Source organism: Pleurodeles waltl, chromosome 4_1, assembly GCF_031143425.1.
Source record: "Pleurodeles waltl isolate 20211129_DDA chromosome 4_1, aPleWal1.hap1.20221129, whole genome shotgun sequence".
Lineage (NCBI taxonomy): Eukaryota > Metazoa > Chordata > Amphibia > Caudata > Salamandridae > Pleurodeles > Pleurodeles waltl.
The window spans coordinates 856245396-856271524 of record NC_090442.1 but is presented as its reverse complement, the minus strand read 5'-3'; the positions used below and the strand labels follow the sequence as shown (position 1 = coordinate 856271524).

Here is a 26129-nt window from a genome sequence, read left to right as displayed (position 1 = left end):
TACTTTGATATCTAAGTGGCATTGAGAGTCTCTAGCACTGGATCAGAACAGCATCAGATTGCAACTTTCCAAGCTGCGGGGTGGAGCTCTGCTAACTGTAGCTAGGTTAGTCATGTTGTTTGAAAAAAAGTGGTGAAGCTGGACATCCATGGTTTTGTCACGTCACGTCTGCGGCTCTCACTCCAGTACATCCCAGACACCAAAGCTAGCAGTGAATCCTTGCCTTGGTTCAGATGTGGTTCTGATTTATCGACATCCCTCTTTTTTGGCTAGAGATTCGGGGATTATGCTTAAATGACTCAACGGTTTCTCCCTTCTGCCGGAGCTCTTATCTTGGACGACCATCTTCCTGCACACTAGCCACGGCCTCTCCTTTGCCGGCTTTTGCAGTGTAGGTCTTTTTGTTAGTCTGTGCTAAATCAGCATGTAGCTCTGCCCTCTTCTTCCAAAACCAACATGGCATCACCATGAGCTTCCGCCATTCATCAAGCAAAGCCATTGTGTGTTCATTCTTGGATCAGCTGTGTGGTATACACCAAACCTGGCTTACTACTATAGGCTTCTGAGCACATGGAAAGAACATTGTAACCCTTCAACCTATAATAAGCCTCCCTGGGAGTAAGAGGAGAGGAATGGTTAAGAAATATGAAACCATGGAATAAAGCTGGCATTGCCCAGATAGGAGGACGCATATGACTGCTGTGATCTGTAGGACTTCCTAAAACGGACACTGAAAAAAGGCATACTCAGGCGCTACTTAGTGACTTGCATTATAGTCATTGACTTGATTATGAGCCTATTGGGTAACCTGGCGGGAGAACCTGAAGATTTCCAATTGCTAGAGAAAATGCTGACCGTTGGGAACTGCAGTTTCCAAATAGCAATCCTGTACTGATCAATAATAAATGAAGGCTGACTTTGTTCCACCAGAGGCTAAATGGACACAGGACATAGATATAAAAATAGAGGACACTGAGTGGACCTCAATTCTTTCTTATACCTCTAAGGTCTCACTATTTGCAGATTACTGGTGGGAAATACCTGGTACACTAGAGGAGATTAGTGGGAGTACCCATCTGCGGACATAAGAACACATCCTATTAGGAAAGACTAAAACCACTACAATATTAATAGATTCAGCAGTATAGCCAAAAGATGCCTTATCGTGCAAACTAAGGAGCACCTAGTAAAAAACAAAAAAAATAAAAGAGGGTAGTAGTCTTAAAATTGGTTTAAATGGAAGCAGAAATAATACAGATAGACAGATGAAGGGACATAGTGAACTCTGCCCATTAATAGTGACCCACTGCCTATACTTGGAAGTATTGGCAGGGATGTGGGCTTTTTGCACCATATCTTTATCCCCCAGGGACACCAGTGTTACCTCTGTCTGTTCCCCAAAACTAGCTGGGACTATCTTTTCCCCGAGCGTTACCCTGGCAAACTCAGGTGTCTGCCCACCAGTTGAGGTGGGCTGTGCCGTTTTGGGACATTTGGAGTCGGCCTTAGAGTGGCCATACTTGGAGCACTCTTTAAAGTGGGGTACAAATCTTCCTGTTTTGTTGTTTAAGAACCCTTTCTTTTTAGGATCAGACTGGGACAGGTTACCACTACTCCCTTGTGAATTATTTTGGGGGCCTTTAGAGAACTCCTTACTTTTAAGTTTTTCTCCACCATCTTTCTTCTGGTGGGAATCCTGAGCACCTTTGTAGAACTGTACTGTATGAATAAATGTCTGTTATTCCTTCTCCCCGGTTTAATGCACTGAACCTCATAGATGACACTTTATCCTTGACGTCCAGATTCCTGTACATCATCTGCAGGGGTATCGCCTAACCCCTCGAACTCTTCCATAATCCCCCTCCATGTCTGCAATTCCTCTTCTGCATGTGCACCCCTCCTACACTGATGAAGCCTGATTTCCTCTGCTAACGCCCATTCCTTCACAACTTTAATCCAGCCACTTTCCCAGGGTCCCACTGGGTTTATCCATGTAATGGCAACCCACCGTTTCGCTAACAGGGCCAGTTGTATATATTTCCACTCCATTTTCCTACCCTATGTTTCTTGATAACTCCCAATAGACATGTGGTTGGCTCCAGATCCACCACTAGGCCTTCAACGCACTCTCGCCTCTGGACCACTGTGCCCCAGTAGGCATATACTGAAGGGCAATACCAGCCTAAGTGAAGGAAGGTTGCAGGTTCCCACTGACATCAATGGCACCTATCTGTTTTGGTAGGATCAGTTCTATGAAGGAGCACTGGGATTATATATGTGTGGTGTATATAGTTAAAGTGTATCATTTTGAACCCTGGGTTGCACATACCCTGCTTGACCAGTGTGCAGATGCCCTTCAAGTGGTTGCCTATTAGTCTATGTAAGTCTTCCTCTCAGGCAGCTTTAGCCCTAAATGTAGCCCTAGGCATAACATCAGTCATGGCTCTATATAAATGAGAGATTAAATGTCTTCCTCTGCCAAATTCCAGTAGGTTCCTAAACAAGTCTGAGGACTACAGGATGGCCAAACATACCTTGACATCGAGGGGGAGGCTGTGCACTCTCCCTCCGTCCCCATAACACCCCTGGCCCGCCCACTTTTAATTGTAAAAAAGTAGTCAACAGAGTTTTAGTTTTTACTATTAAGGTTTTGCAGCTCCTGCTGCTAGCGTGTGGGGGGCGGCGCTCCTCTTCCCTAGCAGTGGAGCCGCCCCTGGTTACATCGCCTGGCTTATCTGAACTGCTGATAATGAAGTTGTTCTATACTGACTTCGAAAGAGAAAACTTTTACCACTACCATTGCTGTGGCTTCTGATCTCGATTACGATGATGTTCTCAACCAAGGGCTACCAACATATATGTTTGCGTACAGGATGCAGTAGTTCATAAGTTACTGTAAATGTTGTGAGTTGCCTTGTTAGTTCGGCAACTTTGGTATGTACTTTCTTTTGAGCAACATGCATGTTTGAAAGTACTTTACATGGCTTTTCTGAATTTGCTTGGGAATCCTTTCCAATTTCCGTAGGAGAAAACTGTCCCTTAATAACCTCTCAGGTATTTTGCTCTTCACAAAAACCTTTTTCTTGCTCTGTGTTCTCCTAAAGTCTGAAACTTAAGACCTCCTTTATTCCTAATCATCTGGTTTCCTAATTACACCTGGTCGTGGGACTGCCCTTCAATCTAGACTTTGAACTAATGAAAATTGGCTCATTCTTCAGAGGAGTATAAAACATAATCTGTTCCTCATTGCAATTTATTGAGTCCTCCTGTAGTTTCAGCTTAATGTGACCACAGCTTCTAGGTGCCTTTGGATATCTAGCTGCACTTCAGAATACTCATACTCGCATATCCACGTTGTTCCTTACAGTTGATTACTGAATCCTCTGTCGAATACGTTTTTTTGGCATTCTGTTGGTTCATCGCAACATCCAATATAATTACTTTACTAACCCTTGGTCTGCTGATAAATATTGTTGACTCCAGTGCATACTTCCTGACCCCATATGTATTAGCTGCTTTGTATACGAACATGAACATGCATATATTGTAGCTAACTGTCCACTATGGTTTGTGATGGGCTTTGTTTCTCTGTTATTTCTTTTGTGATCAGATCATTCCAGGGAAAAAGTATGCTGCACGAGTAGCTCCTAACCATTTGAATGTTTACATAAACCTTGCAAATTTGATCCGTGCAAATGAGTCACGCCTTGAAGAAGCTGACCAGCTATATCGGCAAGCAATAAGCATGAGACCGGACTTCAAGCAAGCTTACATTAGCAGGTACTATTCATGTATGAGAAGCAGACCAGAGCTCTCAGTGCAACCACAAGCACTCACTTTAAGAAACACAGTATATGGTTTCAGACATTAATTTACACCTGACCACCAAATGCATGCACATTGCCATCTAGGTCTGTAGTACATGAGTAATTCGGCACACCAGAGAAATTATATAGTGGTTGTGTGTTTTTTGTGAGTGTGCATGCCTACCATATCACTTAATTTATGTTTGTTGCTAACTGTTCAGCCTTTCCTGGGAGCCAGATATGTATTTCAGAACTCACCCATCCTAGAAGTGTGGGCTACGGGGGGGGGGTAGGCACTAAGCTCTGATACTGCATTTCAGGTGTCAGACTTTATCTTTATCTTTAATGCACCACAAACCAGCCTGGGTTCTCATCTGCTCTGCCAAGCAGACATGGTGACTGAACTTTCTGATGTTATGACACTCATATATGAGTTGGCATATATGAACCTTGAATGGGCCTTTATATGCTAAACATACATTAGCATTTCCGCACCTGTTTTCAAATCTGCAATACAGGCACAAGGCATTTCTACCCCTGCTTGAATTTCGTCTTTTTTTGTGGAAGATTAGGAGTGGCATAGGGAGCATGCTAGGCCAGCTGCTGGTTCTCTCACATATCTTTGAGTGAGTGATGAGCTGGAATGTATGCCCCATGGTTCTCCTTGCACACACACCTGAGTGCTAGAATTACACAGTAGCAAGATGCATGTATGGAAGGCACAATCATCCTGTGCGAAAAATGCGAGCCTGTGGTAGCACAGAATATGGAAAAAGGTTTAATGAGTTGAGCCTACAGTGTTTGTTTTGGTCTCTGCTGTTTCTAAAATAACATGCCACTATTTTGTGCAATTAGATTTTGTCAAAGACCAACCCGTATTTTAGCTTTGTGTCGCCACAATCAAAGCAAATCAATCTACCTTAGGAATGATTGTTTCTGTCTAATTCAAAGATGGTTGGTGGTCAATCTGCTGAACCTTCACCCAGCTTGGCTTCCCTCCTCACCTCAATGTCCACAGAAGGTATAGTAAAAATATTTCTTTACAGCTGCAGATTCCTCACCTCTTGACTCCTCCTTGTGCATATTTCATTTAGAAAAGTTGATCCTGCACCAACAGGTGTCTCATCACAGAGCTGCATGTATAGCCGATCTATCTCACTGACGTCAGTTACTGTTTTTTTAAATTGTTTTATCTATTGTCTTGCTGTGTATTAGCACTGTGGTCCCTTCAGAGGTTTTAGGGTTTAAACACTGTATTCTCGCCAGAAATTGATATTGCTGTTGAACCTCCCACAATGTCTCTTTGTGGTGCTTGGGGCCCACACACAACCCAGAGTTGTGGAAATTGCAGCTGCATGCATGCTTAGCCTATCAGAAGCTAGAAACTGTTCATGGTACTGGCATGCGGTGCCTGCTGGGTCTGTCACTTCTCCAGATTTTTGTTCTGGCTTGCCATCAACCGGTAAGTCTTTTAAGTGGGCCTCTTACAAGGACAAGTCGTACTGTAATGAGCACAAGAACTACTATTCACTTAGGTATGCCTACTACCCCTCTAGGGGCGTAGGTCATCAATCAGGACTCTCCTGCTATCTCTGTCCTTGGCTTTTCTTTGAGTCCGACACCAGGTGTAACCCATCTCGTGGCTTGAACAACAGGGCATATGCCTGGTAGTTCAACATCTGACGGGCTCTCTGGACGCCTGAGCGGACAAAGTCAGCAAAAAATGCCTAGTGGATCATAAACGGCATCTCAGTCCGGATGTGGCGCATGGCCTCCTTCAGCAGTAAGGAGAGTTTTAGTTGGATCTGTTCACCTCAGCCGAGAATGCACAATGTCAGCAGTTTTGTGCTCTGGAGTTTCCACGGCAGCAATCGCTTAGAGACGCTTTACATCTCGAGTGGAATTCAGACTTCTTGTACACCATTCCACCCATACTCATATACTAAGTAAATGGAATGCGAGAATCACTCTCAACCCAAACTACCACCCAAGGACCCTTACTACTGGGGAAGCACAGGAACATCTAAGGTAAGGAGATAGGATTCCCCAAGCGCCCGTGTGCAGAGTTGTAACCCCAGGTCAGTGTCTATAGGATAGCATGGGGAAGTCACTGTTGGAGTTTTTGAGTTCTAGAACCCTTCTCAGAGGGGCCTCAAGGACACCCATTGGGACAAGGGAGTTTGAATAGTGTCCCCCCCCCGTGGATACCCAGAACAGTAGGTTACCTACTCTAGGGAGCCCAGGTGCATAGGGGTGAAGTTGTGTGAACTTCCTGTTGAAGCCAGTGGATACCTTGGTTGTCCAGCTGCTGTCCTGACCCATGGACCAGGTTGGTGGAACCCAGGCATGGATTCCTGAAAAAGCGGGCCTAAGGAAAGAGGAGACATAGTCCCCACCACCCGGAGGTGCCCATGTGGTGCAGCAGGACAATGGCCGCCCTTCCAGAAGAGGCTTCCCTGTTACACGTTGGAAGAAGGAGTGTAGCTGTGGAGTCCAGGCGATGCAGGAAGTCCCCTGGAGTCGTCTACAAGCAGTCCCATGCCGGTCGTCGAATTGCAGAGGGGTCAGTGGTCAGGGAAACCAGCAACAAGCCTTGGCAAATGTAGGGAAGCTTTGCATGAAGTCTGCAGGATTTGTGGGGACCAGCAAGGTCCAGGTGACCCAATCTTTGCAGGTAGGTCAGGGCCAGCCCGCCTCAAGCAGAAGAGCCATCAGGAATCGATGGATCCCCCAGCACAACCCTTTGGCAGCAGGTACAAGGAGTTGCAGGGAGACTTCAACAGCGCAGCAAAAAGTGGTGCCCACATCGCAGGAGTTGCAGAGAGGATGTCATTCTTGGAGCTGGAGAGTGCTGGAAGTCAGGGCCTCTTGCAGCTAGGAGGTCTTTGGACTGAAGAACTAACAAGCCTTTGCAATGAAAAAAACAGATGTGGTGCACAGGGGTTCCAGCCAAGCAGCTCCAGCAAGGGACCACAGACTTCTCAGTTGCAAAAAAGACAGGCCAGACCTGTAGAGAGCCACAGAACCACCACCTCTGTTGTAGAGCCTTGAAAAGTCTGGGGGTCAGCAGGATCCACAAACCTATCGATGTTGAGGTGCAGGGTTGTGACTCCTTCACTCTAAGGCAGTGGTTCCTAACCTGTGGTCCGCGGACCTTCAGGGGTCCAGGACACATTCCTTTGAGGTCTGCAGGCCTTGGCAGAGAGGAAGCCACTTCTCCAGCTGGGGCCTCTGACAAACATGTGCGTGTTTTGTATTTATTACTTCCTTTGTGCAGCAGTTTTAAAGGCACTGCAAGGTTCCTTGTACATCCAGCAGCTTTTGTGCAAAAATAAAAGTGTCAAGATAAGTCTAGTAGTGATTAATGTACCTGTCTGAGAGAGATGGGAGTTTTGTCTAGTGGAAGTTTTGACTCCATGGTAGCACAGATGGTTAATATACCTACTGCAAAGAACGTGTATCATGCAAAGAAGAGTATTTTATGTGCATAGCACAGTGGGTAACTGCTTTTGTCACAGAGATTCTTTTGTTACTGTGCAGTTCATAAGTTACAATCATAATCTAACCCAGTGAGTTATGATTTGCCATTAAAGAGCTACATGCAAACTGCATGGCACAAATTAGAAAGTTGTTTTTCCCCAGACTTTCGTTTTCCTTACACTTCAAAAAAAAAAAAAAAAAAGCAAAAAAAAAAAAGTTTGCTTGCGTATAAATACATTCTTATTATTAAAGTCAACGCTAACCACTGTGTTGGGTTCTGAATCCTGAGTTTGTACTTCTCCAGACTAAGCACTCTTAGAAAACGCCTACCCTTGTGGATGGCATGTGAATTCTACACCTTGTTGTCCCCTGTAAAGTGCTCCGCCACCCTACACTGGTATGAGAGGTGCTATAAAACAAATGAATTACATTACAGAGGCTATGGAGAGATGAGAGGCCCTTATGGTGTTACTTCCTTTCCCCACCACATGTATATGTGAAAAAGCTTCCTCAGATCTTATGTAACTAAAAAATAAAAACAGAAATCGTTTGGGGAATTGTAGAATCTGACTTGAGAATTCAACTTTCTTAAATAAAACAAAACATTGAAAAGTTAGTCCCAGAGATGCAGCGGCAACCTTCAAATTATTTTTTTTAGATTTTTTCAATTTTTTCCAATATAAAATAATCATATCTTTAGTAATTTGAGTATTTGTTTGGTGTGTATTTGTTTGAGTTTTTTTTGTGAATTACTGTTTTAATGTTTGAAACTTAAATCGTACAAATCGCTGCTTCCCGTAATGATTCAGTGGGGGGTTTAAGAGTCAAAAGGTTGGGAAGCAGTGCTCTAATGGAGATTACATCTTGCTTTCCTAAGTGAAGACAGAGTCCCTGTGACTCTGAAGGATGTACAGCCACGGGGGTTGCAGAAATCTTGCAGAACTTGGAAACAAAGTTGCATTGGGAGCCCTCCTACTTGTTACAGCCTTGCTCTTAGTTCCAGCGAAGAACAGCAGCGGTTCTGGTATCCAGGTTGCAGAAGTGACTTACAGAGGAGACTTGCAGATGGTTCCTGAAGTCTTGCAGACAAATCTGGGGTCCCACCCTCAGGGAGTCCTTAAGTAACCCAGGAAGGGGGTTGGACACTAACTGCAGTGACCCACCATTCGGGGGAGGAGAGTCAGGGACGTCACCCAGCTGGACTAACCAGTCAGATGCTCCCAGGGGCCTCTGCTCCTCTTGTTTCCCTGATGGCAGAATCACATGGCCACCTGGCAGAGCTCTCTGCACCTCCCTAGGGGAGGAGCTGGACAGGGTGGTGGTCACTCCCCTGTCCTTTGTGTGGTTTCATGTCAGAGCGGGAGCCGAAGGCTCCAGCACTGGAGTAAACCAGTTTATGCGAAGAGTGCACCAAATGTGCACTTCAAAGCAGTCTGGTGGCTCTCAGAGACACCCCCACTCCAGCCCAGCCCAACAACACCTATTTCTAAAGGAGAGGTGGTCACACCTCTCCTCTACAGGAAATCATTTGTTCTGCCTTCCCCTTCCTGAGTTAAGCTTAGCAGCAGGAGGGCAGAATAGTGTCTGGGGGCAGCAGCCGCACAGGCTGCCATGCTGACCCTGCAAGGCTGTACAGGCAGACATGGGGAATCCCCTAGGAAACCCCCAGAGTACATGGTATCATGCAACTAACACTGGAATCAGGTTAGTTGCATGATTCTAACATGTTTGATACCAAACATGCCTAGGTGTGGCGAAGCCATTATGTAGTTGGACATCTTGTGTTGACCAGTGTAGACTACATACCTTAGGATGGTCTCCCCACACTTACAAAGCCCAGAAAGTTTAGTCTGGAGTTTGTAGGGGCACCTCTGCTCATGCAGGGATACCCTCACACTGAGAACCGTGCACCCTGCCCTTGGGATGAAGGGCTTACCTTAGGGGTAATTTATCGAGTCAGAGTGCAGTGACCATGATACAAGGCAACCCTTATGTCTGGGGTGAAAGGTGCATGCACCATTTCGCACAATGTGCAATGGCAGGCCTGTAGTCACGGTTTGCATGGGCCCCATGGGTGGCACAATACATGCAGCAGTCCATGGGTGGGGGGGGGAGCCCTGGTATACTAATGCCCTGGATACCTAAGTACCATATACTAGGGACGTACATGGGTGCACCATTATGCCAATGGTGAGGTGTGAAAGTTACTTACCAACTCAAATTAGGGGAGAGAATACTGACACTTAGGTCCTTGTTAGCAGGATCCCAGTCTACTACAGTCTAAACACACTGACACCAGGCAAAAAGTGAGGGTAACTATGCCAGAAAGGTGCTTCACCACTCCTGCCCAGAGTTCTCAAGAAGATCAGGAATGATTGTGCCCAAGCAATCCTTATAGCTCCCGACTGGGTACGGAGAGTCTGGTATCCCAAGCTACTGAGCATGTCCATCAATCCTCCGATCAGACCGCCCCTTAGTGATGATATTCCGTCGCGGCAGCAGTGGAGCGTTCTTCACCCAAACCTCTCAACTCTTTTCCTTCTAGTGTGGAAATTGAGCAGTAGCAGCTGACAGCTTTTGGCCTTCCTCCCTAAGTCTGTAATGTAATCTTGGCATCCAGGTGTTCCTCCAACCAAACAGTATACGCCTGCCGTTAAAGTAAGTTTGTGGCATGCCCTTCTCTCCGAGGTCATATTGTTCATTGTTTCCCCTGCCCAGCAGGGCTCAGCATTAAGCACTCTTAAGGGATATTTGTCTGCTATTTCTGTTTTTTTTAATGTTGCCTGATCACCCTTTTAGGTTCTTCTAGGATCTAACTCACTTCTTCCCTCCTTCCCCATTCATTATGTCCCAATGGGATCTGAATTTGGTTCTGACTTTTTGGAAATGCGTTCCCTTCGAGCCCCTCCACAATTGTCCTCTCAAATTGAAAACAGCCTTATGGCGATTACATCCGCCCGCAGAGTGAGTGAGCTGCAGGCCTTATCTCCTATGCCTCCCTACCTGTCTATCTATCCTGACAGTCGTGCTTCGCACTAGGGCCCCTTTTCTGCCAAAAGTGGTCATGCCTTGGCATTCAGGACAATCCATCACCTTGCCTACTTTTTATGCCCCCCAACATCCTTCTAAGGAAGAAGAAAGACTCCCATGCCTGGCCTCAAAAAGAGCATTAGCGTTCTACCTTGATTGTACAAAAGAGTTCCAGGTTGATGACTAACTCTCTTTAGGGTATGTGGTTGCAAAGAATGGTCGGGCAGTGCAGAAGCGGACCATCTTCAGATGTTTTGGTCTCTGCATTAAGATCTGTTACGTACTGTCCAAAATGCACTCCTCCCTCATCCCCCCCAGGGTTTATGCTCATTCAACCCACTGCAACCACTGCTTTAATATACAGAGTTCCAGCCCTGGGCATCTGTCAGTGACAATCTGGGCATCTCTGCACACGTTTACAAACACTACTGCCTGTACAGTCAGTTCCATTCCATAGGGACGGCCACTTTGCCCATTCGGGACTGCAAGACTTTGAAATTGGTTCATAGACCCACCTCTGGGGATGGTATTGCTTGGGTACCTATTTACAGGTAAGAAATCTGCAACTAGAAGTCTCTATCAGATGAAAAAGTTACTTACCTACGGTAACTCCTCAACTGGTAGAGACTACATCTAGCTGCACATTCCTTAAAGACTAACCCACCGTTCCCAGTCTGCAAATGGATTTCTTGGGGCACTTACTCCAGTTTCAGGGCCCTCATTTTGTCACACCAGAGGTCAGTGGACTTCATGGTTCTGCGCTTCTGGGTGAAAGATGTGAAAAGAAACTGACGTTGTCTCGCCTGGGTGGTGCTTATAGAGGAACTGTGATATCATTTCCCGCGCAGACGGTGCCACAGATGCAGAGCTGATCGACACCACCTACCGGCATAGAGGGGTACTGCTCATGATAATCTTCTGGATCCAGTCTGACGCCTGGGGATAATTTAAAGGCAAGTAATCTGCAGCTAGATATGATCTCTACTAGATAAGACATTACGGAAGGTAAGTAACTTGTCCCTCAAGACTTCTGAAGTCCTTCTATTGCCTTTATGATGGAGGAAAACAAAGCTAACCTCACAGAAATACTGAAGCTTGCTTCCTCTACCATTTAGTCCTTGCTTCCATTCAGAAAAGCTTTGATGGACCCATCTGTCACATGGAGAAAACCTACTTCTGCAATGAATTGCCAAATTGCCCATTGCCCAAGTCTGGCTCTGGGTTACCCAGAGATCTTGATGGCTTACCCATACCCAGACAGTCATGTTGTATAGGCATTTTCCTCCTCTAAACAGAACAGGAATCCTTTTCCATCCACTGTTCCTGATAGGCTGGCAAAATAGATTTAAGTTATGGGGTAGAAAGTCTTCTCTTCGAGAAGCTGGTCACTTGGCTCAAATAATGCAACATGTGGTTTGGCTTGCTACTGTGAGATGATCACCAGCCAAAATGTATGGACATGCGCTTTGAAGGAGCTTACTTTTTTTTACAAAAAGGACGATACGGACCTTGAGTGCTTCAGGTCTCACAACACTGGCTTCCTCTATGCACCACCAATAACACAACTTCAGGGGACAGTCCTGGAACCTACTTTTTTAGTGGCACTAGCCCTCGCAGCCTGGGCAGCTGCCAAACAAGTTCTTTCCTTTATGATCGTGTTGACGCTTCAAAGGTCATCGGGGCAGCAACAACACACCTTTTTCTCCTCCTAACATCTTCATGCCCAGCTTATTTTGTTTGTCTTCAGGATCACACATGTGGCCTGTAGTGGTGCAGATATCGTTTGTCTTTGAAAACTGGCAGATAATTAGCATGGGCCATTGGGTCCCAACATTGTAGAACATGTCTGTGCTCTTCCTTTCTGGGATGTCGTCTCACATTCTTCTTATTTTTTCCTCTGTCACTTCAGTAGACAATGCCCGTCTTCTGAAGTGGCAGGTTATCACTCTGATTAGCAGGGTAGCCATAGACTTTGTTAGAAAGTACAATATCAGGTAGGGGTCTTTGTCTCATTGTAGATATGTATATCCTGAGCGCCTTTGTTTGCAAGAAGAAATTCAAGATGTTTTCCATTGCTTAGGTTCTTTTGTCTTTGGAGCTACAAGACGTCTTGATGGCCATTGAATTGCAGGATCCCTGTTTTTTTCTATACTAATCCTGAAGTCGCACAGTAGGTACTTGTGTTTTGTGGTGGGGTCATCCCAATATAAATTTTCGGTATTTATGTTAGGGCTAACATCGACTCCTCAAGCTTTCACGAATTAAGGGTGACTGTGGTTCACCTTCGCTGATCAGGGTATTGGTATTCATGTACCTTGACACACTGGCTGGTGAATATTGGCTCAATTCAGCTGGTGTCAGGCCACATTCAAAAGACAACCTCCTTGCTCTTTCATCAAGGGTTTCCATCAGCCCTTCTGAAGTCTCACCTCCGTCTGACTCTGTATCTCCCCTTTATCAGGGCAAAACTGGACATTGTCTACCTCAATGCACAGATGTCCGTTGATGTACCTACTCTGAAGACTGTTTTGCTAGTTAACATTACCTTGGTTTAGTGAGTTGGCAAGCTGCAGGAATTGTCTATTCGCTCTTCTTTTATTTGATTTTTTTCTGGTGTGCTGGTTGTGTGGGCTAAGACTTTTTTCCCTTGTTAAATGGGTACCTTATTTTACGTTGGCCAGCACGTCACCTTTTTGACATTCTGTTCACTTACTCATCCCTCCAAGGAGGAGGAGAAGCTGCATGGTTTGGATCCTTGCATTCCACTTAAAGCAGTGACGTGATCTGCTATTTTCATATTGATTGCCCATCCTTCCTGGACTATACTGGCTCCACGAAGGCCAAAACAATTCAGAACCAGACAAATTCCCACTGAACCGTTTGTGTCAAGATCTGCTACATCCTTGCCAAGAAAAATAAAGCATCAAGACCCATTCCACCATGGTAAATGCAGCTTTTCCGTGTTATCTCTGGGCTTTCTCATGTCAAACATCTGCAGAGATGCAGCGTGGGCTTCTGTCTACACCTTCACCAGGCATTGCTTCCTCAATAGTAAAATCCACAGGGATGGTTATTTTGCTAAATCCTTGTTTTAGGACTGTTAGAAATTGGGTTGGCAAAGGTATGCACCCTGTCCAAGATGGAACCACAATCCTAGTTGCGGTAAGTCAGACACACACCATAAATTAACCTGTGCTCACCCTCTAGTAGCTTGGCACCTTGTGAACCATCAGTACACCTTTGTAAGCAGAAAGCCACTTATCAATGTCATCCCCCACCACATAAATGGGCACCAAATCCTTAGTTATAAAAACCCTCTTGTCTCCATCAGGTATTGCATGTGTGCTGCCCCCATCACTGCTGGAATCAGACTGCCTCGCCTTGATGTTCAGCTCTTTTAGACTGAGTTCATGAGCCAAAAGAAGTTTCTTTTCTGCAAAGCTTCTGTCAGCTGTAGCTATTTTGGCCTCCCTTTCAGCCCCTTTCTCTTCCGCCTCCATTTTTAATTTAGCCATCCATAGCTTGAATTCTCTCTTCTCCCTCCTCTTCCTCGCCTCCTCTTGGGATAGGCAACGGGAGGAGACACTGCTTCCTGCCTCTCACACAGGGCTTAAACTGATGGGTGACCCCCTTATCTGCTGCAGGTAGTTCCTTTCACCCATACCATTCCCAGGCTCCCCCAAAACATTGTGCTCCTAGGAGTGGGCTTCTACCCAGGCGCTCAGTGCCTTTTGAAATTCCTCCTTCTTGGTGGCACTCTTGGCAGGAACTCCCACCTCCTTGCAAAAGTCTTTACACTGAGCCACTTTATAGGTTTTCTAAGTTAGCCAACTCAAGTTCAATGATTCCCGTTGTACAACCAGCAGCCAGAGACATGATTTTGAGGAACAATGAAAAAATTTAAATGAGGGAGAATTACAAATTCGAAATGGTCTTGGATGTGGATGGGTAGTATATACCAAGTTTCTGTATGGCACTGCACAAACACAAGTTCTGTCCTCACCACAAATCAGTAATGTTAGAAATTGGGTTTCCGGTTGGCAGTTGTACGCACCCTGTCCAAGCAGGAACCACAATCCTATTCAGGCTAAATCAGCTAAACACCATAAATTAACCTGTGCTTACCCTCTAGTAGCTTGGCACAGAGCAGTCAGGCTTAACTTAAGAGGCAATGTGTAAAGCATTTGTGCAACACTTCAAACAGTACAAAACCACACAAAAAGACACCACACCGGGCTAGAAAAATAGAGCTTACGTTTATGAGTAAAAAAAAACCAAAATGACAAGTCAGTACGTAGAAGTTGAGTTATTCATTTTTTTAAAAGAGTAAACTTCAGTGTAGTCCTTAAAAGTATATAGCGCCAACTGGGGATATCTGGTTACGCTAGAAAAGGGCAAATCCAAGAGTTCAGGCCTACTGCAATGGAGCGTGGGTCGGATACAGTCCCATGTAAATCTTGCTGAAGTTATTCCTTCTCAGAATTGAGCCAAGAGTCCCGCTTCTGGGTGAGAAGTTCTCTGGGAGCAAGGAGAGCGTCACTGGCGATGGTCTGCGGGCATGAAAAATCGCCCGGGCATCATGGACAGAGAGGCTGGAGCCCCGCGGTCATGAGCAACAGTACTTGCTGTTTGAAGAGACTTGTGGCGGCTTGTGCGGATTCTTCGTGTGAGCAGCGCGGTTCCAGTGCGAGCAGGCCTGTTCGCAGTCGCAAAGAGCTCAAAAGCTGGGTTGCCAGAGCCTCAAAACCACTTTTAAGGGCCCATTACTAGAGATGTGCCTCTTTGGGTTCAAGACCTAGTTGACAACAAGTCCAGGAGCTGTAGCAGGCCTGTTGGAAGTCTTTTGTGTCCATGAGACTTCAGAAAACAGGAGGCAAACCACCAAGCCCTTGGAGTCACTATGGTTCTGGGATGGAGAGATGCAGGTCCAGTCCTCCTCAATCCCAGGCAGGAGGGCAGCAGGTCAGCTCAGCAAAGCAGGAGTCCAGCAGAGTAGCAGCTCAGTGGATTGGCCAGTCCTTGTAACAGCAGTCCTTCTTCCTGGCATGGCTGAGTATCCACAGGTCCAAGAGTGTACTGAGTTTGTGATGTCAGAGGTCCATTACGTATACCCAGTTGTGTGTTTGAAGTGGGGAAGACTTCAAAGAAGGATCTTTGAAGTTCACAGAGGCCCTCTCTTTTTGCCCTGGCTCCAGACGCATTGCAGGGGGGTATGCAGCTCTTTGTGTGTGACAGGACACTGCCCTTGCAGGCGAGTCAGCCCCTCCCTCCCACCCATCCTGCCCAGGATGACCCATCAGGATGTTGATGGCCTGTCATTCACACCTGAGCTCCCTTGGTGTGTCTGTCTAGGGGAATACACAAGCCCACCTGTCGCCCCACCCCACTTTTCAGCTTCAAAAATCAACACAGTACAGTTTTCAGAGTCTGCAGTGTTAACCTGTGGGAGGAAAACAAGAAGGCCGTTTTGCAGGTAAGTATTTGACATCCAAAACCAGTCTCCAGGGTTTTAGGTCAACACCAGGCAAGGTTCAAATTAGCACCAAGAGTGCTCCCGCAGGGGCACAGGGGCGGCCAGGTGTAAAGGGCAAATTCAGGATCGGGTGCCCAATGTTAACCAATGGAGGTTAGGGGTGAACGAAGATGCGCAGCTCACATGTTAGTAAAACTGTGTCATGGTTGATTTTCTGGGGTTGAGGTAAGTACAAGGGGGTCCAAATGCAGCACCAAACTTACACCCTCAGTGTGACAGGGGCAGCCGGGTGCAGAGTGCCAACATATCGTCGGGCACCCAATGTTAACGAATGGAGACTGGGGGTGACAAAAGGTGCGCTGCTCACTGGTGAATGAAGCAGTTTCAGGGGTCGATCTCCTGTGGTTGAAGCAAGCACCGGGGGGAGGCATAAGGCAGCACCAAACATACACCATCAGCGGCACTGGGGTGGGCGGGTGCAGACTGCCAACACAGCATCGGGCGCCCAATGTAAGTCAATGGAGGAGGTTGATTTTGGAAAAGGACTGCTAGCTCGGGCCAGGAGGCTGAAGGAAGAAAACTCACAGCTGCCCAAGTAAGTTCGGATCTTGCAGGACTCAGAGATACCTTGGGTCCAGCTCCCCAATGTCCAGGGGCTCCGGATGCAGGGATGTCTTTTGACATCAGAAAACAGCTTACTGGGTGGTCGCAGTCAAGGGGAGTCTTCGGATTGCGGCTGTCGGCTTTGAGGCAGTGTCAGGCAAGGGTCAACCCACCGTGGGCTCGGGCTTAGAACTGCTGGGGAACCTTCACAGGACCGGTCGGCCACTCGGACTCGGTCCGTGGATGTCAGTTGCAGAGGTGGGTTCAGGTGCAGTTTTGCGGTTCCTCGGGGCAGGGTACTTTTTCTTTAAAGTTAGTTTCTTCTGTACAAGTCCTCTGTCCATGGGATATCTTGGTCTTTGTCAAAGGCAGGCAGACATCCCAGGGTTTTGGAGGTCGCTGGGCTGCAAGACAGACCATCTTTTGATGCAGAATAGTTGAGGGCTGCACACAGGCCAGTACTGCTGGGGCCAAGTCAGTTGGTGTCTGCAGTCTCCTCTGCAGGATGCATGCTGTAGTGCTCTGTCTTCTTAGGTTCAGGGGTGCCACCTAAATACTGAATTTAGGGGTGTTAAAGGGAGTGCTAGGTGGTAGCCAATGGGCTATTCACCTTCAGGGTGACTACACCCTTTTTATGACCACTTCCTCTTGGAAGTGGGCATACCACATCCCTAGTGGCCTAATTCCTTCCAAACAAGATGGAGGAATTTAAAAAGTAGTGTCCACTTCAGCTCGTCCACCTTAGGGGTGGGACTGGCATGAAGTGGGCACTTCTCCTATTTTAACTAATTCTGAGGTGGCGTAAGGTCTCTTTCAGCAGTGGGGAGAGCCTTGGTTAGATATGTTTGCCTCTGCAGAGAACGAGCAATGTCAGCAGTTTTGCACGTTGGAGTTTCCAAGGTGACACTCACTGGGTGTTGCTTTTTGTTTTGAGTGGAGCTCTAGGCCTCCTGTAAGCTTTTTCACCCATATCACTTCTGCCCAGAGTACTCAAGAAGATCAACAACGAATGGGCCCAAGTAATCTATGTGGCTCTGTTTTGGACATGAAGAGTCTGGTATCCCGAACTAATGAGTATTGCCATTGATCCTCCGATCAGAATTCCCCTTCCAGAGGATCTTCTGTTGCAGCTGTAGGGGAGGGTTCTCCACCCAAACATGTCCAGTCTCCACCTTCTTAGGTGGAGATTGAGAAGCAGCATTTGACCTATTTTTACCTTCCGTCTGAAGTCTGTAATGTTACCTTGGCAGCCAGACGTCCCTCCACCAAAACAGTATACGCCTGTTGTTGGATGAAATGTCTGGCATGGCGCACAGACAAGTCTGTTGACCTCTTCTCTGCCCCTTTCTCTAAGGTTCTGTTGTTCATACTTTCGTTGGGCCAGCGGGGCTCTGCTTTGGGCACTCCCAAAGGTTATTTGTCTGCAATCTCTGCTTTCTTACAGCTGCCTGATCAGCCTTCTTTTTTATTAAACTTATTTACAATGGGATATTTAAAGACCTTACTGATGTTTCCCCCTTCCTATTCATTTTGCCCCAATGGAACTTTAATTTGGTTGTGACATTCCCGATGTGCGCTCAGTTAGAGCCTCTCCACAATTGTCCTCTAAGGCGTCTCACTTTGAAAACAGCCTTCCTTGTGGCCATTACATCTGCCTGCAGGTTGAGTGAGCTGCAGGCATTGTCATCCAAGCCTCTCTACCTTTCCATGTATCCTGACAAAGTGGTGCTTTGCACAGAGGCCTCCTTTCTTGAAAGTGGTTATGCTCTTTCATGTAGGCCAATCCATCACCTTGCCTAATTTTTTTCACACTATCACATCCTTCTAGGAAAGAGGAGAGAGACTCCACTGACTGAACCTAAAAAAAGAGCATTGGTGTTCTACCTTGATCGTTCCATAGAGGTCCGGGCGGATGATCAACTCTTCACTGGTTTGGTGGGTGTGAAGAAAGGTCGGGCAGTGCAGAAGATTGGTTGATGGGAAGATCTCCTGATGGGTCGTACTCGACATTAAAATGTACTACTCTTTGCCTAAGATTCAACCCCCGGAGGGTTTGCATGCTTATTGTACCAGAGCTAAAGCTGCAACCACTGTGTTAGCATGGGGAGTACTGGTCCTGGATATTTGTCAGGCCGCAACATGGGCATCTCTGCACACGTTTACCAAACATTACTGCCTGGACAGTAACTTCCCTATGGTCTGGCACTTTGCCCATTCGGTCCTGCAGGACTTTCTGGTGTGATCTTGGTTTGCAAACCTAACTCTGGGAATGATATTGCTTGGGTATCTATTCTAAGGTAAGGAATCTGCAACTAGATATCTGTATCAGATGGACAAGTCACTTACCTTTGGCAACGCTTTATATGTTAGAGATAGCAAATAGTTGCAGGTTCCTTACCGACCCACCCATTCTCCCCACTCTGCAAACTGACTTCTAGGGGTAGGGACTTCCCTTTCAGGGCTCTAGTTTTGAGGCACCAGTGGTTCGTGTTCTTCACAGCTCTGCACTTCTGGTGTGGAAAGTTGTGAAAAGAAGCTGATATCAGCGCGCTTGAGTGGTGCCTATATAAGACTCACAAAGTCAATACCGACGCTGACGACAGACGTAGAACTGATCAACAGAACCTAAACAGTACGCAGGGATGCTGCTCAAGAAAAATCTCTGGATCAAGACTGACTTTTAGGGGAAATTCTACGGTAAGGAATCTGCAGCTCTATCAGATAAGGTGAAACCGAAGGTAAGTAACTTTTCCTTTAGGTTTGAACAGCAGATTTGTTCAGGTACATGAAATGTGTAATATCATTAACAAAATTCTGCTATGTGTTGTACTACAGTTGGTTTGTGTAGGAAAGCAGCACCTTTCTTACATAGAAAACTGTAACTGCAGGCCTGCCATTGCAGCCTGTTTGAAATGCTGCATGCACCTTTCACCCCAGACATAAGGTTACCTTATATCACAGTCACCGCACTCTGACCATACAAGTCACCCCTAAGGTAGGCCCTTCAGCCAAAGTGCAGGGCACATGGTTCTCTACAAATCCCAGACTCCATTGTCTGGGCTTTGTAAGTGCATGGAAACCATCTTAAGGTATGTAGTGGAAACTGGTCAACACAAGATGTTCAACTACATAATGTCTTCACCGAACGTGTCATGTTTGGTATCAAACATGTTGGAATCATGCAACTACACTGATTCCAGTGCTAGTTGCATGATACCATGTACTCTGTGGGCTCCCTAGGGGATCCCTCATGTCTGCCTGTACAGCCTTGCACGGTCTGCATGCCAGCCCGTGCTGCTGCCAACCCCAGACACTGTTCTGCCCTCCTGGTGCGGAGCCTAACTCCTATAGAGGAGAGCTGTTACTACCTCTCCTTTAGAAATAGGTGTCTCTGAGCCGGGGTGGGGGTGCCTCTGAGCGCCACCGGATAGCTTTGAAGGTCACAGTTGGTGCCTTCCTTGAAAAAAACAGTTTACTCTAGTGCAGGACTCTTGCTCTAGCACAAAAACACACAAGGGACAGGGGAGTGACCCCCCATCCAGCTGCTCCCCTAGGAAGGTGCCCAGAGCTCTGCCAGGCAGCCATTGGATTGTGCCATCTTGGAAATGAGATGAGCAGAGGCCAGTGGGAGCATCTGACCGATTATTCCAACTGACTGATGACCCGACCCCTTCTGATAGATGGGTCACTGCAGGAAGTATCCAACCCCTTTCTTGGGTTACTTAAGTGCTCCTCTGAGGGTGGGACCCTAGATTTGTCTGTGGATTTCTCTCTGCAACCATCTGAAGACTCTTCTGCCATCTGGATAATGGAACCACTGCTGGACTGCACCGGGACCCAAGACAAAACTGCGCCTAGTAGGAGGGCTTCTACTGCAACTTGGTCCCTGTGTATTGCAAGGACTGCAACCTCCGTGGCCGTGCATTCTCTAGAGTCGCAAGGACTCTGCCTTCACTTAGGAAAGTAAGAAGGAATCTCCCTTGAGGTGAAGGAGTCACTCCCCTGCATCCGCAGGCACCTCAGCGACGATAGCCAGTTTGTGAATCCTGCTGTCCCACGGATTCTCCAAGGCTCTACAGTACTGGTGATGGTTCTGTGGCCCTCCAGAGGTCTGACCTGTCTTCTTTGTGTGGTCCCTCACTGGAGTTGCCTTGCTGGAAACGCTGTGTACCACGTCTGTATGCTGTTGCCAAAGCTTGTTGGCCCTTCAGTCTGAAGACCTCCTAGCTCCAAGAAGACCCAGCCTCCAGACCTACGCAGCTCCGAGAATGACATTCTCTGTGCAACTCCTGCGGCGTGGGCACCGTTCTATGCTGTGCTGCTGAGTCCTCCCTGTGCCTGCTGTCAGAGGCCTGTTGGTGGTTCTACTGACCACTGACACCTCTGCAATCCAGCGACCAGAGTGGGATAGCTCATGGATGACCCCTAGCAGCTCCACAGTTGCACTTCTTCAACCACCGTCCGATAGGAAAGCCTCTCCAAGAAGGGTGTGCATAGCACCCTGCACCACCTGGGCACCTCTGGGTGGTCTGGACTCTGTCTCCTCTTTTCTTAGGTCCTCTTTTTCTGGAATCTATGCCTGTGTTCTACTGACCAGATCCACGGGTCACTACAGCAGCTTTACAACCAAGATCACCCATTAACTTCAACGGGAGGTTCTGAAAGGAATTCACTCCTTTGCACCTGGGCTCCCTGGTGTAGGCACTCCGCTTCTCTGGGTAGCCACGGATGGGGGCACTCTTGAACCTCCCTTGTCCCTAATGGGTTTCCTTGGGGTCCCATGGGAAGGGTCCTAAAACTTGAAAACTGAGAGCGCTGGTTATTTAGAACTTATTACACTACCACTAAGGTTTGCCTGGACTCAGTACAGGGTGCCTCACCTATAGGTTACACCATATATTGAGCCAGCCTCCTACAGTTTATATTTTCCCTCAAGAGCATATTTAATGTATACAGCTGAGACATAAAACTAAATGACCCCCTCCCCCAACAGGTGTGTTTTTTTGTTCAATGTCATAGTTTACTGTAAATTAGGGCAACTGGTTGAGGTTAGGTCAAATTTCAGAAAGCATAGAACTCCTGTTTAGTATTCAGCGTTCTGCAATGTTTTCTGCACTGTTGTTTGCACTAATAACTTGCTTGTCTCAGCTCAATTAGGTATTCTTAATTCTGCAAGATTGTTGAACTGTATAGCTTAGCCTGGGTGGAGGGGATGGGTGGCATGAATTCAGCTTAGGAGAAACGAGACTGCCAGCGTGAGAGAGATTTTAACAGTATTCATTGGGTCCAGTGAAAGTGTTGACAGACTGTCTCTTAAGTTATGTCTCCTGCAGATCTTGATGTGAAAAGTAAAGACTCCTGAAACGGTGTTGGTAAATGACATTCTTTATTTGACCATTTCATTGTCGCAGTCTCGAGGGGGTTTATTTGCGACCATGAGCCTAGAGAAGCGCTTTAGCAGCGCACATTAGCACAGCTTTCTTAGGACTTAAAGTACATAGCTTGCTTACAAACTAGCGTTGTCCAATCATTTGCTCATTAGTAGTGGAAGGTGACCAGAAGTTTAAATGTTGTGGTTTTGTGCTGGAAAGATAAACAAAATGTGTGTTTCCTTAACAGGGGAGAGCTGCTTTTAAAAATGAATAAGCCTTTGAAAGCGAAAGAAGCGTATCTTCGAGCCTTGGAGCTGGACAAACTAAATGCTGATCTGTGGTACAATCTAGCCATTGTTTATATCGAATTAAAGGATCCAGCGGAAGCCCTGAAGAATTTTAACCACGCTTTAGAGCTAAACCCCAAGCATAAGTTGGCATTATTCAACTCTGCTTTGCTCATGCAAGAATCGGGTAGGTGAACGTGGTTAACGTTGATTAATTTATGCAACACCTCTGTGCTAACGTGAGAAATCTTTTCAAATGGCGTTCGTGTGCAACCATGAGCAAGACTTTCCATTATTTTAATTTGAAAGCAGATACATATTAAGTTAATAAAATGTCACTTTTTTTAGAAACTGCTAAAAAAGATGAATGTTTCCAAACCTTTTCAGGGTTGGTAATAAGGCAAGTATTGTGTCTTTTCCAGATTTTACAGCTAACCTGAGGGTAAGAAATGCTATTTTAATATTTGAAACCCATTGCACAGGGAGCAAGTCAGTTTGCTGTACTTATTGAAGTTAAACTGAATGTCGACTTTTCTTTTTTGCACTGTTAAAAACACCAATCAAGCATGAGTCTTATATAACACTAACATGGCTTTAGTGTGATGCCAAAAGTGGTCGAAATCGTCTCTAAAAGGGGCGTGGTCTGTGTAGCTAAGTGTGTGTCTTACACACCTAACAACATTTCTGTGATTCTTGTTGCGTGCCACCCAACCAGTATTTTGGTCCCACTTTGAGCTCTCTGTTATTACATCTAGATATATAACACAACAACTGACATACATCTTCCATTCTGATGGATACAACTACCTGTGGATTCCTCACCTAATGAATACTCCCATGGCGCCAGCATTCGACGGAAATCTTCTTCCTAGTCTCTGCACGTCGACGAGGGCGTCACTCTAGCCCACGCGACGCCGTCTGACGTCATACAGGCAATAAGAGGTCCTCGCCGACGTCAGTTCCCTTTTTTCCGTGCATTCGAGACGGTTATCTTCGAGGGAGCTACTGTTACTTTAGTAGTTACAGTGTATTTTCTGCTGCGTAGTTCTTCTCTGCGGTAACAATGTCTCAGAGAAAGTCGGGTTTCAAGCCCTGTCGAGAGTGTGGGGGCAAGATGTCCGTTACAGATCCTCACTCCGACTGTCTCTGGTGTTTGAGCTCCGACCACGACGTCGTGACTTGCGATTCATGTCAGCACATGAATCCGAAGGCCCTCAAAGAACGTGAGGCTAAGCTATTCCTGGCGAAGTCAAAGAGAAAGGAAAAACATCACAAAAAGTCTTCCTCGCCAAGGTCTCATCGGCGTCATCGAGACTCCCGGCGCCGTAGAGATTCACGGCGTCATTCCAGCAAGGAGACTCGTTTGAGGTCGCCTTCGGCTCGGCGTCGGAGGACTTGGGAGGTCAGTCCCACGGTCACGCCGCATCCATCGACGCCGTTGCCCTCTCCGGCGTCACCGACTTCGCCTGGACAAGCGTCTGTGGTTGAGGTGATGCAGCCTCTTGTGATGTCTCCGGCGTCGCGGACGTCGAGGCCGGCGTCGGGGTCGCCTTCGATCCAGGCACCTCAGTATCCGGCTTTCCCCGCCCCTGGAGCCGATAGTACCGCATTTCTGAATGCAATGTATACCATCTTTCAGCAGATGGCTCCAGGAGGTGCTCCAGCTGGTCCTTCGGGGCCTTTGGCCTTTTCATTGGGTGATCCTGCGCCTCTTCGGCCGGCACCCTTTATGCCCTTTCTCCCTTTTGGGAATGTGGGCTCGGCGCCGGTGTCGGCGCCGGTGGCCGCTCCGGTGGCTTCAGAGGGATTGGCTCCGGAGGTTTCCATCCCGTCGACGTCGGGATTTCGTCCTGTGACTCCGGTGGGTCCATCGGCTCCAAGATCTCTTCGTCCTGCTCCTTCATCGGCGCCGAAGCTGCCTGTGGCGCCGGATGCGGCGTCGGATGCTTCTGGAGATCGGCGCCGATCTTCGACTTCGGCAGAGGCCATGTCGACTCCGCATATTGAGCAGAGACTACATTCGAGGAGGCGTGCTCTCCGTCTTTTGGAAGAGCAGGAGTACCAGCGAGTCCTGGAGGAAGGAGAGGTTGAGGACTCTGGTGATGGACTGCATGGTCTGGATACGGCCAGTGGGCTGGATACTTCCCCTGAGTGGGACCTTTCATCTCCAGGGGAGTATACGGAGGAGGCTGCTACCTTTCACGCGGTGGTGAGGAAGGCAGCTAACTTTCTGGACCTGCCTTTGCCGGTGGCAGAGGCGAAGCAGAATTTATTGACGGAGGTGCTGCATCCGGCCTCTGCTGCAGCGGAGCCTCTCTTGCCGTTTAATGAGGCTTTGCTTGATCCGGTGTTGGAGGTGTGGAAGAAGCCTGTATCTTCCTCGGCAGTTCATAGGGCTGTGGCCAGAAGATATCGGGCTGCACCATCTGACCCTGGCTTTCTTTCAAGACACCCTACGCCGGAGAGCTTGGTGGTGCCAGCCTCCTGTTCATCGAAATCAGCGCCTGGATCTTTCCTGACGGTACCTGGAGACAGGGACTCCAAAAAACTGGATGCGCAATCCGAGAAAATATTTTCATCTTGCAGTTTGGCGTTGAAGGCCACCAACGCAACTTGCATTCTGGGGAGATATATCCATGCTCTTATGGATGATATTTCATCTTCTTTTACGGAGCTTCCCCAGGGACTCTTGGATGTTGTCTCGGACGCCCAGGCTGCCGCAACCCAGATTATCCAGTCTGGGCTGGACACGACCGACTCGGTGGCTAGGGCGATGGGCACGGCTGTGGTGGCGAGTAGACAGGCCTGGCTCCGTAATTCAGGGTTTTCTGCGGACGTACAGTCGACCCTATTAGACCTCCCGTTTGATGGGGACAAACTGTTTGGAGCCAAGGCAGATTCGGCCTTGGATCGATTTAAAGAGAGCAGGGCCACAGCCAAATCGTTAGGGCTGCAAGCTCCTTCTTCCTCTGCCTTTTCCAGGTTTTTCAGGAGGTTTCGTGGATTTGGGCGTGGCTCTTCCTCCTCTTCCTCCTTTCGGGGGAGGTTCCAGCAACCCGCCTCTTCCCACCCCTATAGATCATTTAGAGGGAGAGGTAGGGCCCGCACCAGAGGAGCCTCTCAACAGCACTCTGCCTCTTCCTCGTCCTCTGGAGGGGTGCAGCAGGGAAAGCAGCCTTAGTCTTCCACCATTTCCCACTCACTCCTCTCCTGTAGGGGGAAGATTACGGCATTTTCTCCACAAGTGGGAGACTATTACAACGGACACTTGGGTTATCAGTACTGTGGAAAAAGGCTACACCCTTCCCTTTCGGGAGTTTCGCCCTGCACATCTTATTGTTCAGAAGAACATCTCCTGTTGCTAGAACAGGAGGTTCAGGTCCTCCTTTCAAAGGGCGCGGTGGAGTTGGTCCCAGAGCAGGAAAGGGGTCGAGGTTGTTACTCAAGGTACTTCCTGATTCCCAAGAAGGATGGTCGGTTGAGACCGATCCTGGATCTGAGGATCTTGAATTGGTTCCTCAATCAGGAAAAGTTCAAGATGCTGACCCTAGCACAGGTGCTTTTGGCGTTGAACAAAGAAGATTGGATGGTGTCTGTCGACTTGCAGGATGCTTATTTTCATATTCCGATACTCAAGTCACACAGGAAGTATCTCCGGTTTGTGGTAGGGTCGCAGCACTATCAGTTTGCGGTCCTTCCGTTCTGTCTTACTTCAGCACCTCGAGTCTTCACGAAGGTGATGTCAGTGGTTGCGGCAGAGCTCAGAAGGAAGGGGATAGCAGTATTCCCTTACTTAGACGACTGGTTGATCAAAGCCAAGTCCCCGGAGCTTGTGTCGCATCATCTGCAGTCAACAACCCAGTTGTTGTTCGACCTGGGCTTTTCGGTGAACGTGCCCAAATCTCACCTGGAGCCCTCTCAGCGCCTCCTGTTCATAGGGGCAGTACTGGATACAACATTGAATCGAGCCTTTCCTCCGCCTCAGCGGGTTCAAGATATTCATGAATTGGTTCCAATGTTTAGAAATGAAGCGGTAGTTCCAGTCCTCAAGGTCCTTCGTCTGCTCGATCTGTTTGCC

General features: G+C 47.5%; 1 protein-coding gene across 3 annotated transcripts in view; it reads left to right on the top strand.

Moving 5' to 3' along the window:
- Positions 1-26129, top strand: part of TMTC3 (transmembrane O-mannosyltransferase targeting cadherins 3) — a 504535-nt gene that overhangs the window by 398555 nt on the left and 79851 nt on the right. For all 3 annotated transcript variants that reach the window (XM_069229615.1, XM_069229614.1, XM_069229616.1), the window contains 2 exons: positions 3611-3780; positions 22012-22238. In XM_069229615.1, the coding sequence (XP_069085716.1) occupies positions 3611-3780; positions 22012-22238 (397 nt within the window). The remainder of the gene's footprint in view (positions 1-3610; positions 3781-22011; positions 22239-26129) is intronic.